General features: G+C 43.3%; 1 protein-coding gene across 1 annotated transcript in view; it reads left to right on the top strand.

Annotated features, from left to right (window-relative positions):
* The first annotated feature begins 239 nt into the window (after positions 1 to 239).
* The window catches only part of ADAMTS5 (ADAM metallopeptidase with thrombospondin type 1 motif 5), a 47,163-nt gene continuing 31,403 nt past the window's right edge, over positions 240 to 15,999 (top strand). The window contains 6 exon segments of the mRNA XM_029961432.1: positions 240 to 257; positions 379 to 567; positions 570 to 618; positions 621 to 862; positions 864 to 1,118; positions 12,936 to 13,068. Of these exon segments, the coding sequence (XP_029817292.1) occupies positions 240 to 257; positions 379 to 567; positions 570 to 618; positions 621 to 862; positions 864 to 1,118; positions 12,936 to 13,068 (886 nt within the window).

The following is a 15,999-nucleotide window of genomic DNA, read 5'->3' on the forward strand; positions in this document are numbered from 1 at the left end:
ACATTTTTTTCTCTCCCACTCACACTTGACTCGAGTTTGGGAGGGAGAACTTTCTTTTTCCTTTTATTTTTTTCTTTTTTTTTTTTTCCCCTTCCCCCCCATCTTCCCCCTTCTTCTTCCCGTCCCTTAACTACGCTGCCGCACTCCGCCGGGCCGGCTCTTTCCACCGCCGTCCCCGACTCCTGTTTTATTATTACTCCTCCTAATTCCTTACCGCCGCCGCTCTGGACGGCGGCAGGATGCTCCTGAGGCTAGCTGTCGGCTGCTGCTGGGGCCCAGCCGCACCGCCGCTTCTGGCCTCCGCCGCGCACCTGACGAACCCGGGAGCGCCGCCGCGCCCCGCCCCCGGCCCCCCGCCCCGGGCCCCCGCGGGGCCAGCGGGTGTGCGGGCCTCGACCCGACCTACCGGGGGGCGGCAAGGCGGGGTATGTGTCTTACGCCGGGGGACAGCGCGGTCCTGTCGACCTGAAGAGCGCGACGGGCGCGCTCGCACTACCGCGGCACGGTGGACGCAGCCCGCGCTCCCTCCGCCGTCTTCACCTCTGCGGCGGCCTCGACGGCTTTCTTCGGCCGTGGGGCGCTCCCGCTACACGCGTCCGGCCGGCGCGGCCGGCGCGGAGGCGCCGGGACGCGGATCTACGGGTGGGGCCCGCCCAACCCGCACCTCTTCCGCAGGGAGCGCTTCAGCTTGCGAGGAACCGTGCCCGCCCGCACAGCTGTCGAGTACCGCGACCCCGCCGCGGGCGGCGGCGGGGGACGGGCGGCCGGGCGGCGCGGCCGTCGTCCGTCTCCCGGCCGCAGGTGGAAGCTGCTGCTGTGTGGCCGACGCCTCACAGGCGGCAAGTACGGGAAGGGGCTGCAGAATAAAAAAAAAAAAACACTACCTGCTCACCTTGGCCTCCATCGCCTCCCGGCTCTACGCCCACGCCAGCCTGGAGAACCACGTCCGGCTGGCCGTGGTGAAGGTGGTGGCCCTGGGCGAGAAGGAGAAGGGGCTGGAGGTCAACAGGAACGCCGCCACCACTCTCAAGAACTTCTGCAAGTGGCAGCACCAGCACAACCGCCTCGACGACGACCACGACGAGCACTACGATGCCGCCATCCTCTTCACCCGCGAGGTAGGCATCGCCCTGGCCGGCAGAGGCGTGCTGTTCCTCGGGCCGTGGGTGGCCGGGCTGCAGCGTGGCGAGCCTGGCGGGCCTCCAGCCTCCAGCTCTGCTTTACCCCGTGGTTGCCTCCCCGCCCAGGGATTCGGCTCTCCCGTCGGGTTGCGCTGCATCTCAGGGACAGCCGACAGGGATGGAAGAGGGGTTGAGAACCCAACCAGTGTGTGCCCGCTCCCCTCTCCTGCGCAGTCACCCCCACTGCGGGTACACATTTTCGTGCCAGTGCAGTGTTGGGACTCCTGCCAGGGTGGAGAGGGGGTGATTTGCCTGATCGGGGGGACTCAGCTGAGGCCGCCCAACTTATCTCTGCTTAAGACATGACATGGTTCCATCTTTCCCAGTGAGATGTTTAACACGCAGCTCCTCTCTCTCTGCAGTTGTAGTCCAAGCACAAAGGGTTGATAGCACTTCCTAGACTAAATTAGTCCCCAAACAAACCTGCTAGTGAAAATGGTGGAGAACACCTTAAGAGTACAGACGACTTCCTTGTTGAGTGCATTGAGATGCTATTTCCAGCAAGAATAGCTTGACCACACTGGAAGCCAGCAGCACTTGTGGTTCAAGTGTAGGACGTAAATGCAAACCACAGGTAAACAGAGCTGCAAAAGTTGGTTGAGTTGGGCTGCTGGTGAGGGGATGCAGTCCTTTTCTTCCCCCCCAAGTGAAAAATGGGTGTCCTGATAACTGTGGGTTGGATCTAGCTGGTATTACCCATGCAGAGCCATGCTCCACGCTTGGTTGTTGATTAATTGCGTTGCCAGAGGTCGTTAAGGGACATTGCTCTAGTAGACATGTGGCTGAGTTTATGCAATGAAGTTCTTCTGTAAGAATATCCCTTCAGCGGTTTGGGTTTGGTGTTTTCTTTTTTTCCCTTCCCCAAGTATGAAAAAAATAACTGCATGACTTTCCGTTCATTTGAGTTCTCCTGCTTTTCTACATCATAGGAGCCTGCCAAAAAGGATGCTTTGGATGGTTTGTGGAAGGAGTTGCTCCAGAAGGGGGAAAAAAAGTGCCTGGCTTGCTTTTATAGCTGTAAATAGTTGAAACATTAGGTTCTGTGTCAGTCAGGCATCACTTGTGCAACAGGAGCCTTTTTTAGCAGTTTAAGACCCATCAGTCCAATTTGCAAACTTTCATTTTTTTATCATTATAATCTGAATAAAAGTCTGGGTCAGAATGCTCTTGCTTTTTGCTATAACGATCCTTTCTAATGATTTATTAATTACACCTGGGCCAGAATCCATCACTTCTCACTGAAGAGTGTTTCTCTCTGCCAGTATTCCCATTTATTTCCCTGGGATTTATGACAATTCAGAAACTCTTAGGGTGGCAGACTGTGAACCTTAACATCAATTATTAAGTTAATTTGGATTGAGATAGGATGTGAATTTAAAGTGCACTTGCTTTACAGATGCTTATCTGTAATTCTTTGCATGGATGCCCTCCTGCCAGAGTAAGAGTGTGCTGCTAATCAGTAACCCACTTTCAAAGACTCCTGAGCAATGCATCTTCCATGTGTAGAGTTACTTCTTTTGGATGTAAGTAGTACCTAAACTAAACAAAACATCACAGTTCCTGTGGTCTTCTTCTGCTCTTAAGGTGCAAATATTGCTTGCATTGTTACTTAGGGATGTAAATACTTTCTGAGAAAAAAGCACAGGCTTCCATTTCCTTAGTTTACATTTTAACAGCTTTAACTATAGGATTATCTCCTCGATGCAGTTCAGGATAAGTTAATCTGCTTTAATGGTTAGCTCTGTGCACATGCACATTGTTTGGCGTGGCAGCACATCGTTTGGCATTGTATTTCAGTATTTTACTCAATAAGAACAAGACCAGAGTTTCTCGCTACATGTGTTCATGATGTTCTTTGCAGGGAGTATGTGTGAGTCCACACGATTCTTATATGCTTACACTTGAAATGTCAACATGAATCTGTTTGCTCCTCTTGGAATGTAAACACAAAAAGGGTTAAAGGATGAAAAAGCAGTAAAGATGTTTCCTGGACAAAACAGCCCCACTTTGAACTAAAGAGATATTTTTCCAGTTTGGCTTTTCAGTGAGAGTGGCAGCAATTGGCAGGAGAATTGCACTTTTACAACTATGTTTTGAATGTATGAAGTACGTTGCCTAGCTACAAGACGCCAAGCCATGGCCGCGTGTTTTGATGGGCTCTGAACACTGTCATGCTGATTCTTGAACATCCAGACGCCTTTTTCTAAATGGCTTGTTTTTTAGGCATGGAGTAAGTGTGTGAGGTACATTTTCCGTCTTTGTTTACTAACCGAGGCCACCTTGAACTTTGTGTCTCTCCGTCAACAGAATAATATTTGCAAATCATTTGTCAGCTGAATGCATCTCCTCAACTGTATGTAACTGTTTATGTGTAGACAAAATCTACATTATGCATGTCTGTTGTCATACAAGTCTCTAATATAATAATTATCTTCGTCCCGGAGTGACATTTACTTGCATGCTATTTTTACACCAAAAGAGGCTGTCTGAAAAGATAGTAGCTTTATTGGAGTTCCTTAGAAAGGAAGAATCCTGACAGAATTCAGCACTGTTGCTTCCTCTTCTTTGGTTGTCTTTACTTCTTTAAAGATAAATTAGTAACCATTGATAGACTAAGGGTGTGCTGGCAACTCTCTCTTATTATAAAATTAGTACTGGCAGTTCAAATTATTGTCATCATCATTATTCATACTAGGAAGTACTTCCCATAAAAAAAGATTTTTAGAAGGAAATTTACTGATTCTGAGTTAAAATAGCCACTTTCAGTCGTAATCTGTGTTTAATTTGATAAAGGCTTTAAAGCAATTATGCTGCAGACCGTAGTAAATAGTAAATAAATACGAACATGAGTTCAGTTTTGGGTGATACAGGCAACACGTTAAAGATATTTTAAAACTCTGTATTGCTTATCAAATGATGGCAAGGGCCATTTACCTGTCCATTAGCTGCAGTGGGTCCTGTGTTTACTCTGTAACTGCAAGGAACATGTCTGACCATTGTTATCAACTGTGTAGGAGATTGTGAAAACCTTCAGTGGTCACAGAAGTTATCTATCACTAAATATTGCAGAAATTTAGTTGGGTTCCACAGTGATTATGTAAATTCCCAAAATCTGATGAGGAAAAGTGTATTTTCCCAGGGATCTCAATCTCTCATTTGGGGCCATGATGGCCAGTATCAAACATGACAGAGGTCTGACTTGGCAGTTACAAAAAGGGATCATTTTCTAATATTTCTAAATCCCATGAGAGCTCTCATTAAGGCAGCCTGGCCATAAGGACTTCAGAGAGTACATGGGTTCCCTGCTGTTCGACTACTTTGTGGTTGAGTCCTTGACAACAGCTGTAAATTTTTGGGCTGCATGCTTGCTTAGAGCGTCCTCCGTGGAATATTGTGGTGCAAGGATTTGATCAGCTGGTGGCCAGGTGAGTCCTACCCCCCATGTAGCAGGTAGGGAACTGACTGTGTGGTGGGAAGGAGGAAAAGTTTATAAAGCCCTCTTTCCCTGCAGATGAGCTCGCTTGCTCTCAATGGCAATGAAGTCAACAGTAAATTTAGAGTTCAGACTCTTACAACCTCTTTTTATTGTGAACAGTTCTCAGAAGCTGGAAGTAGGTTATCTTCAGATTTTTATGGGTGCAACAAAACACTTGCCAGATTATTTGTCACAGTAGAAGAACATATTAGACATGACTTGCAAACTGCAGTTGAACTCACACTGTACCTTTTCTGAAGTCTAGCCTGCTCTGCAATTATCCTTTAGAATTCATCCAATCTATTTCATTAGTGACCCTTAGTTAAATTTCAAGTGAACAATTGAATGTGTTTGGACAAAATCCAGCTCTCTTCCTTTTCCTCCAATTCTGAATCATATGGAGGTTAAAACAGGTATTTCTCACAGGAGATACAGACAGGAGCAATAAAAAATACTTTCCTAAGTGCTTGTTAGTGTCACCCGTGATAGTACCATCAACTGTGGCTCTAACAAAAAAGTTCATGCTAGAGCTAAAGGCTGCTGTCCTTACTTTTTCTACACAGTGATTATATGGGTCTTGTGGCTGTGATTTAGTTTAACTGTCCATCTGACAGTACTGTTGAAATTTAACACGAAGCTTTATATTATCTCAGCTCTGTAGATGATAATTTCCTTGCATGGAGCACATGCTTTCTTTGGCTCTAATTCTTTCTTCCTTTTTTTTTTTTTCTTTTCTCTGTTATCATCTTCCCACAGTTATTATGCTGTGGCAGTAAAACAAGTCACTGTACCAATGGTCAATAGAATATATTTCATTGTTTATTATTATTACTCTAAAGAAATTATAGTATGATGTTTCTACCAGTTTCATAATATTTTCACCAATTTTGTTGCAAATCTAATACATTTAAATAACGTCCCTGGGGAAAATAAAGTGGGACATAACTTGTAGAGGAGATGCAGTATGATTCACACTGATCTAGAGAGATGGTGTACAGTTTCTCCACAAAGGAACTATGGGTTAGGCAGGTTAAATCACACACCTTTCCTTGTTCACTAGTCACCAGTTTCATAACTGAAACTTCTCCTCCCCATGCAGAGTCCAAATGCTTTATATCCAATTTGTCAATATTTTTAAATCACCTTTGGTAATACTACTGTGTTTTCTTTCAATGTTCTAGGGAAAAAAACATTTTGTTAATCTGTCCCTTCATAACATAAAAGCTTAATCCAATTTAAACTCTATTTCTAATACTTTGCTTCAGTGTCCTCACACGATGAGTGCACAGAGTCCCTGTACCATACAGGGGAAGAATAAGAACATGCCTAAATATCCAGACTGGTGAGGAGGTAATTTCTGAAGCAGCAAGTGTAGCATGCATGTGTTAAACTGAGCCAAAAAAGGTGTCACACATACGTTGGATTTTCTTACTTAAAATTCAGAAAGACACCTCTGTCCATTTGAGATTCAAATGCCCAGACCTCAGGCCTGTGTTTATCAAATGAACCCAAAAGGCAGACAATCTCAGTTTTTAAGCTCAACTACTGGATAAAAATATGTGATTTTTGTTGTGGTAGGTATGGCAGGCATCACCATTCTGGTTTTCCTCAAAAGGTAACCAGGCCTCGACCATCCTCTCAAAATGTGGCTGGGGAGAAGGACAAAGCAGTAACCCAGTGAGTCTGAGGGCGTCCTTCCTCTCTTCATAGTCATGTCCAGGCCCTCTCCCTGGTGCTCTAACCTAGACATCCCCATGAGAGAGACCCACCAGTGTCTCAAAGAAGATTTTTCACAGCATTCTTCCTCCAGGACAGCGTCCCACTATTTTGGCTTGCAAAGCCTTTCTTTTAAGTGTCATAGTATTGGCTGAGGGTAAAATAGACCATGCTCTAACTACTTTGTTCGCCCCTTAGCCCTTATTTACAGTATACCTTTTGCAGACTGTCAGCTCCAGTCTTATGCTCCTTTTGCCTTGCAGATGTCATGCCCTCCTTGGGCGATACCCGTGATCCTTTCTGTTTGGGTGAACCTCACCTCCCTCCACGTGTGCCGTTCCGCGTTGCTGTGACATTAATAAACGTTCGCCCGCTTTGCAGAGGGGCACATGGGAGGGTGGATGTGTGTGTTCCGAATGCCGCCTCACCCCACCCTCCCTTTACAGGGCTGCGGTGGGAATGCTGCTGCAGGAAGTCGGAAAGTCATACTTAATTCCTTCCTCTGCTTGAGGGATTTTAGGTCTGTATCGCCCACCTCCCTGGAGAGGTCCTTAACCAGTAGGTTGTAAGCTGTTCCAGGTGTTAAGGAAACTTTCCACCCCTCTGACCAAAGCTATGTCACTGTTTAGTGAGTAATTCATATGGTGAGAACGAGAGGAATCGTGACCTGAAGCCGCTGACTGGAGTGCACCGCTTAGAGCAAGGTGGTCTGGGTTCCTAAAGCACGGAGAGAGGACTGTTTCTGTAATTTACCACAGGACTGTTCAGTGTAAAATAGAGAAGCAAGCTGAGAAAGGGACCAAAACTCGGTCTCTTCACCAAGCACTGTAAGCACTAAGAGCAGCCTGGGTCAGGGAAGCCTTTGGCACATCGGCTGCTACAGGAAGAGCCACAACTCCCTGTGTGCATGGGCACGTGCAGACCTTCCCTGCAGGCCACAGTCTAGCATAGACCATATGGTGCTCTCCTAAGAAACATGCTTCTAATTGGCCTCATCCCTAAAGGAATTTGAAGCTGGATCATGTTCTTACTGGGCAAAGGCTTTAGTTGATGAGCCATTGTAAAATACCCAGAAGAGCAAGTGAACAAACACACAGAGATGTAAAAGCTTTACGAGAAGGTGAAGTGCCTTCTTTGCCTCATAGAAAGCCTCATTCTGTGGGTTTCTCATACATCTGATCTGAGAACATCTATCTGTAGGCTTGACTTCCATCAGGAGTAAAGGTAGAAAAACATTAAGCATCTCAAAACCAATCAAGCTTTAGTATAAGTGAAGTGCTAAGCTGCTTAGGACTGTGAAACTGTGGCACTTCGGGGCCCATAAGGTCACAAACTGCAAGCCCTAGGAAGGGTAGATAACTCAAAAGACCAAAGGACATATTCTTCTCCCTGTACATTCCATCAAATTGTCCATGTTGGTGTTTACCTCCTGATTTGGATCTGGTCAGCGGGCTCTGATCTAATACCAGCTTTCACTAAACAGTTTTTGTTTGGCTTTTTTATTAGCCTACTGAACAAATTTCAGGTAAAATAAATTCACTGCTCCAGCAGGATGCAGTGACAGTTATCTTCTTTCACCACAATGCCATGTATACATGGCAGACAGCCAGCTGCTCTTGATGTATTTAGAATGCCAAGAAATCTTTGCCTCTAATAAGCTGTCTAATTAACTACTAGTTTTATGATGTACAGCTTAGTTTTCCTAAGTCGTTTCTTTGCCAAAGCTTAAGTCTTACCATCTCTTGCCTCCTCCGTAGCAAATGCATTTCCTAGTCATTCTTGTTTTGAAACTGCTGTAATGCAGATCAAGGGCCAAACTGCATTCCTTCTTTAGAAATATCAAGAAACACTCATTCTTTGAAGCTTCTGCCACTGTTTCAAGGCATTTGAGTATACAGATCTGAGTAACTGATTAACTTTCTAATAGAAGCCAAACACCAGAGTGAAATAATCACTGGAAATTTAAGTATTCCAAGTCCCCTTTTTCCTAGTGCTTTAGCTGGAGTATGAAAAGTTGAGGTGACCCTTACAGGTTTTTTAGTTTGCATCATTAAATTGGGGCATGTTTTTAGCAAAAAAATTAAAATATTTTCAAGGGAATAAAACTTTTTACCGTACTCCCAGAAAAGTTACTTCTTAAAAGTTGTAGACTGCTTTCCAAGACTGCCCAGGAAAATAAAAAAAAATATAACTGTTGATGGTGGTAACAAGTAGTCAATAGCCAGTGCAGCTATAGGAGGTTTAAGTCAAGAGAAATTTTGCCATCAAGATTTAAATCAGTGGAAGTGTAAACAGGCATGATTTTCAATAATATCACTTGAAGTCATACTGTTGGGAAACTAGTATCACTGAGTTAACCCAATAGCAAACCTTTCAGAATATTTGCCTCAGAAATGCCACTTGATAGGCTACAGTTTTGTTTATAGTATATACTATGTGATGTTATGAATAGAAATATATTAAAGTTCAAATCATGCAGAGGCAAGAGAAGTAAAGAATAAATGAGACAATGAGTTGACAACATAAGGGATCTGAGCCTTTAGTAATCTGCCTAAATGATTCTTGACAATGTCAGCATTAGCTGAGAAAAAAGCATCCTCAGGCAGTCACTGAGGACTGAAGTTGGCAAGGAAAACCAGGAGGCTCAACACATGCTCTCTGTTCAAAGCATAGCCATTGCATGCCCTGCTCTAGCAGCAGATGGCCAACCCATAGACATCCCAGAAACACCTTCATACTGATGCCAGAAAATATTTCCTGTCCCTGTTTCCAAAATCCTTTACAGGCCACCTCTGCCACTTCTCAGATGGGATTTGGTAGGTGGCTGCAGGACTCCCCCCCAGGTCCTTGCTCCAAGTGCCGGGGCAGCAGTGTGGATGTGGAAACAGGGCTGGTTGGAGGTAGCAGAGCTTTAATGCATCACTGTCCACCACTTCCTGACCCCAGTGCAGTCACTCTCCTCTCTTCTCCTTTATGGGAATTGTTGATCCCACACCATCTGAGGACAGCTGTTTCCCAGCTGTCTGTGGGGAATTGGAGGACCTAGGTAATTTTACCATTTATTTCCTGCTGTGGGATTTCCTAGGGCCAGCCTCTAACTAATACAGCCCTAATGTCTAAGGAAGATGGTAATGCAATCCTGTGCATAGCTTTTGAAATGTTGAGGGTGAGATTACTAACCAGCCACGAGTCAGAAGGGCTGCTTATGTTTAACATCCCTGTCGTAATTTTCCATGTTCCCCACGTCCCATCAGAAATAACTCTAAGGAAGTTTATGAGATTGCCTGCTTACAAGATTATATTCTTTTAATTATACTTGTGTCATCAAATCCGGTGAATCATTGTGAGGTCTGGTTGTGTCTGCTGGTATAAATTCCCAGCCATATCATTGGCATAGCTGCTTCTTGTATGCAAATGGAAGTAAATCATGCACTGGCATAAGACATCTGTGTGCTGATACAATTGTGCCCACATTGGCAGCGGTATTGATGTAAGTATCTACGTAATAATGACACCCAAACACAACAAAAGACCAGATGACATAAAATCTGCATGCAGAGACAAAGCCTGAATTAATGCATTTTATACTGTCATTGGCACTGTCAACCTGAGAGTAGCCTAGACCTCCTACAGTGAGCTGCTTTGTGTCTCATTTATGTGCTTTTTGGTATTTGTGTAAGAATTTCAGTTTCAGAATTTCAGACTTGTGTGGATTCAGGTCAAATTGCACTATCACAGAATCACAGAATCAATTAGGTTGGAAAAGACCTCCGAGATCATCAGGTCCAACCACTGACCAAACACTACTGTGTGTGAAACCAGAGCACTGAGCGCCACCTCTACTCTTTCCTTAAACACCTCCAGGGATGGTGACTCCACCACCTTTCTAGGCAGCCCCTTCCAATATCTAATGACTCTTTCTGTGAAGAATTACTTCCTGATGTCCAGCTTGAACCCTCCCTGGTGCAGCTGGAGGCTCTTTTCTCTTGTCCTGTCACTGGTTGCCTGGGAGAAGAGCCCGACCTCCACGTGGCTATAACCTCCTGTCAGGTAGTTGTAGAGAGTCATAAGGTCTCTCCTGGAACTCCTTTTCTTGTGGATAAACCTTAGGTCCCTCAGCTGCTCCTCATCAGACTTGTGCTCCAGACCCTTCCCCAGCTCTGTTGTCCTTCTCTGGGCACTCTCCAGCCCCTGAATGTCTTTTCTGTAGTGAGGAGCCCAGAACTGGACACAGCACTCGAGGTGTGGCTGCACCAGTGCTGAGTGCAGGGGAAGAATCACTTTCCTAGTCCTTCTGGTCCCACTATTTCTGATACAGGCCAGGATGCCACTGGCCTTCTTGGCCACTTGGGCACACACTGGCTCTTGTTCAGCCACGGTCAACCAGCACTCCCAGGTCCTTTTCCAGGAGGGCCACTTTCCAGCCACTCTTCCCCCAGCCTTTAGCACTGCATGGCAGTAGTATAAAAGTGTCTTACTTCCTATATGGCTTACACTCATTTATTTAGAAGGATTATATCCCCATGGAAAGGTATATTTATTGGTACTATGCACATGCATTTTTTCTGAGTTTTGTTACACGTGCTCCTGTAGGTAAACCACTTACAGTTACATCTACATGGAGTTTACTTTATCTAAAATGTACCCTTAGACCAAAAGGGCCAGATTCAGAAGTGATACATAAAGGGCTAAATGGATATGAACCCAAGCAAAAGATACAGGAGTTTAAGGATTGTGTCTTTTTTCTTGAATATGCCCAGATATTTGACATTATAATAACATGATCTCACTTGGAGCCTGATCCAACACTAGTCGAGAGCTGCTGAAAATGATACAAAGTTTATTTCCCTAAATGCAAGCGAAAACATTTTGAATTTCTTTTAAAGTACTTAAAAATGGGCATCCCATACCTTCCCATAACCCATGCGGAGCCAGAGGCAAAGTCTGGGGAGCTGATTGGATTCCGAGGAGGGGAGCCTGGGGTGTTGGAGAGAAAATTGACTGCATATTATCTGCATTGCTGCAGAATGGAAATTTTTCTTAAACCATGGATTACACTTGTAATTTGGAAATTGAAATACTTTTGAACTGTATCCCTTCTCTTTTTGTCAGGCTGTTTTGTTCATTGGTACTGCAGAATTTAAATCTTGCTATTAAGTAGCACCAAGAATGCACTTACTGAAAAGAGTTCCCAGACACCTGGAAGCCAGAACTGAGCCTGAAATTCTTCCTCCATATGTGTAATATTGCTGTGTATTTTTAGCTTGAAAAATTTCTTTGTTTCCTCTTGGAGGAAAAAAAAAACAATTTTGTTTGGTTTTGTTTTTATTTTTTTTTTAAAGAGATGCTCTGTCACAATATCTGTGAACTTGGTATGTTTTTCTTTTACTTCAGTGGGTTTGAATCCTGTGCATTTTCAAGTTTGCCTAACCTGTCTAGTCAGTGAACATTGTTCATACAATTCAAACCTCATACAAGGTGTCTATTATTCAGATGGATAAATTATGAAAGGCTTCATCAAAGGAAGTCCTTATAAAAAGAGATGTGAAGGAAAGCAGAGTCTTAAAAATGAAGGTGAAAAAAAGGCACTCTTTGATCATTTTGATAATAACCTTTGATAATACTATAATGCCTTGAAAATTACAATTTCATTCAACCACAATGAAATGTTGAAGTGTTCTAAATAGCATGATACCTACTTTTCCTTCTCACCCAAAAAAGCATTATGTACGTATATTCAGACTATTATTTTTCCCTCTGCTTCAACAGAAGCACAGAAAAGTTACTGCTGATGATTAAAACACAACGTCTGACCAAAGTTCCTTCCATTATTATCATTACCATTATCACCATCCTGAATGGAAGAATAAACCTAATGCTGCCTGCATGGTTTTTGGAGACACCCCATATCTGCATGTAGGAGACATGGTTGAGTTGGTGCACTAGTAAGGCTGAGAGTGAAGGCATTTTGGTCTCTATCACATCACTGACTCTGTAAGCAACCTCTGAGAATTGCTTAAATACTTGGTATATTGGGTAATACACTGTTAATCATTGTGTTACCTGACAGATGTGGAATGAGATTTCACATATAACAATCTCATTTAAGTGCAAGTATGAGACCTGCCTTTGGAGAAGAAGGGTGATCTCTGGTTCAAGAACTGATCAGGAATCTGAAGTGTTCTTTCTGTGCCTTTGTTTACCTTCTGTAAATAAAGAGGATATTCCGTTTTTATTGCCAATGAAGAAATGTTTCTACAGCATATTTTGAGTACCTACCTCAGTGCAATTTTGAGCAGAAAAAGAAATAGTAATTATTTACACAACATATCCAAATCCTGTTAAAGTCAATGAAAATCCTCCCACTGATTTTACCAGGGGTGGGATTGGCTCATCATTCTTTTAAACTGCGTTGATTCCTTTAGATAGACGCTTACATTGATGTTTTTACCCAGGTTCTGCTCTTTGCAAAGGGCTGGTGCCCCTATCCGGCTGTTACCTATGGGTGTAAAAATTTATTTTAATGCCTTTTTTTTTTTTTTTTTCTCCCCTTTCCTGGGCAGGATTTATGTGGGCATCATTCATGTGATACTCTGGGAATGGCAGACGTTGGGACCATATGCTCTCCTGAGCGCAGCTGTGCGGTGATTGAAGATGACGGCCTCCACGCAGCTTTTACAGTGGCTCACGAAATTGGTATGCAGTGCCTTTTCTGTTCCCTTGCCAAATCAAACACTTGTAACAGCTGCATTAGTAACCAAAATACTTCGCAATTAATTCCAGATTTCCCCTGGTCCAGATACTCACTTGGGGATTAAGGCTGTATACATATGCACTTCAGGGTTAACTAATAAGGGATCAGAAGGCAAGTGAAGGCGCACAGTAGGTGTTTCCTTTCTGACAGTGTCGTTTCTAAGCAGTAGTTGAAGTGAAAATTTAAAGGCTGCTGCTACTGTTACTGTCCAAAGATGTCAATACATGTCCCTCCTGAGAAAGCATTTGGCCCATCTACTGTAATTTGCATCCTTTTGGTACATACAGAGTGGAAAATAACTGACATTTTTGAACTATTTGCATACTCTGCTGTTACAAAGCTTTTTTTCCTGGGACACTGCATTACCTGCAGAGAAAGACTTTTGTGGAAAAAAAGCCTTATAATTCTAATATTTTTCTAATTTTATGGAAATTCCACCTTTATGGTGAAATATGGTACTAATATGAATGCTGTAATAAGTGCAATAGTATTTAGGTGATAAAGGTTTGGTCAAAAATCTGTTTAACTTTGTTTCAGTTTCCACTGCAGTGCGCAGCAATTAAATTAGAAGCCTTACATGTAGCCTTCAGAAGGATTTAGGATAGAATTAGTGACAGAAGAAAGTTTATGTTCTGGAATATTACGTCTGTCATGATATATTCCTTCAGAGAGACTGCTGCTATCTTGATTATGTTTAATTTACTGATGTTTTTTGAACTGTGTTCACATTTGCTATAAGGGCTATTCACTTCGGTGAGCAAACAGCAACTTAAAAGTGGAGAAGGTTCTTTTTTTTTTTTCCCCAACATTCTTGGAAGGAAATAACAAGGAAAGGAGAACTTTCAGAGAGAGCCAATTGCTGAATTGCCTTGTACCTCATGCCAAACCAAAGTAAAGTTTGCTTTGGGAGTATCACTGCAGTAGTTCAGTTTTCAAGTAGCTAGCAGGTAGAGCCCAAGAGTTGCATGCCTTACATATACCTCGGGCTCCGCAAACAGAGGTCACCAACTGTGTAAAAGCAGCTGGTGTGTCAGTGACCTGACTCTTCAGTGATGAGTGAACCTAAACCTACTGCTCCTATGGAGCTACAAAGCAGTTAAATCAGTAGTGGTTGGAGAGGGGATCACGCGTTGCATGAAAACATAAAGTATTGTGGCAGGACGAGTCCCCCAAACAGAAGTTTTATTTTAATAAACAATAATGTAATTATAAAAGAAAAAACCCTCTGAAATCAGTAATTCAGAGCATTTGGAGGTAGCTAGAGCAACACGTCAAATACAGGTTCATGCTGTATGTGTTCAGAGGCTCCAAACGCGGATACTGTGAAGCCAACGACCCATCACGAACCTGGTCTAGACCGGGGACAAATAGATTGCAAACTTAGCCTGTCAGTCAAAGGCCAGCCTGCTGGGAGGGACTGCTTGTATCTCCTTGCATCCAGAAGGATGAGGGTTAGTGGGCATTGGTGAGGTTGGCTGAGGAACCTGCTTGTGATGCCAGTGTATCTGGTATGTGAAGAGGTGAGTAATGTGTCTCAACTACCACTCTATCAGCAATAAATACATGTTTAGGCAGATTAAAAATGAAGGAATATAGGTCAATAAAGATAGGGATGAGCAGTAAACATACGTATTGTTACCTTGAATTCCGCACAAAGAAAATATAAACGAAAGTGAATTATTTTTAGTCATCTAGAAGAACATTTTTGAAAAAGAACCATTTTCATACCTAGGTATTTACAGGAATCTGTAAAAATATTTTCAATGTAAAAGAGGCAGGAATTAAAATTAATGAATAACTACCCTAATGGACTTAAAACCTTTAGTTTGAGGCTGTTTAAAATAACATCCTTTCTTTTTTTTCTCTTCACCAGAAGTTTTTAAGAAAGGAGGAGTGTCAGGTCACAGAATGATCTTTGTGTGTGTGTCCTGAAGTGGGAGAAGTTGAGAAAAAGACACAGCTAAAATTGCTTGAGTACTTAAATCAAAGGTCAGAAAAGGATGAAAAATAAAAGTGTGGCATGGATACACTTTAGTTAAACACTTTGGGGAAAACCTTGCTTTATTTTAGTTGGAGACTAGATTTCTTCCTACAATCCAAAAATCTCAAAGTTCCCCCTGTCCTGTGGGCAGGGTGTAGCTTTAATTTTACAGCAGGCTTAGTTACTTGGTAGAATTCACATGGCGACATAAGTGATGCCCTGCAAGTCAGAGGGATGCTAAGGGCTCTAAGGTGTTCCTTTCTGTCAGTAGGAAGATCAGAGTGAGCCACAAGGTGAATCAGAGTCACTCTCTGCAGTTTTTTAAGTAACCCATGTCTGTGTGCATGTGGAGCAGATGCAGCATCATTAAGGTGGACTAGATCCACAGAATGGCTGTGTGTCCTCACTTTAACTTCCAAGGGGACCTAAATGCTCGTATTTCCTCTCTGAAGGATTGAAGAGCATTTTTCAGGATCACATTCTTTCTCTGGAAGGCGACCAAAGTCAATTGAACTGCAGCTCAACCAAACAGGACGATGCACAGCCCGGGGGCTCAGGTTGGATTCGTGCATAGGAAGCCAGAAAGCAGCCTGATACAGAGTAAAGCCTGCTGCTTCTGTTGCTGGGGTGTCTACCACATTGTGTGTAAGATGTTTGTTTTATTTTATTTCTTTCAGATAATATAGATGGATTTTGACCAGTGGTTTTTGAGGGGAATAGTATGAATGAGTGGCAGTAACAGGCAAAATCTCCAAAGGTCTGTAAAGGAGAGCACAGATGCAACCAAAGACATAGATGCAATCAAATACTTAGTGCAGCTGATTAGCTGACAATAAGAGGTGGAGATCTGTATATAAAGTTTGATGAAGTAGGAGCTGAATCTTGTCCTACT

Source organism: Manacus vitellinus, unplaced genomic scaffold (genome assembly GCF_001715985.3).
Source record: "Manacus vitellinus isolate BGI_N305 unplaced genomic scaffold, ASM171598v3 scaffold_34_pilon, whole genome shotgun sequence".
Taxonomy (NCBI): Eukaryota; Metazoa; Chordata; class Aves; order Passeriformes; family Pipridae; genus Manacus; species Manacus vitellinus.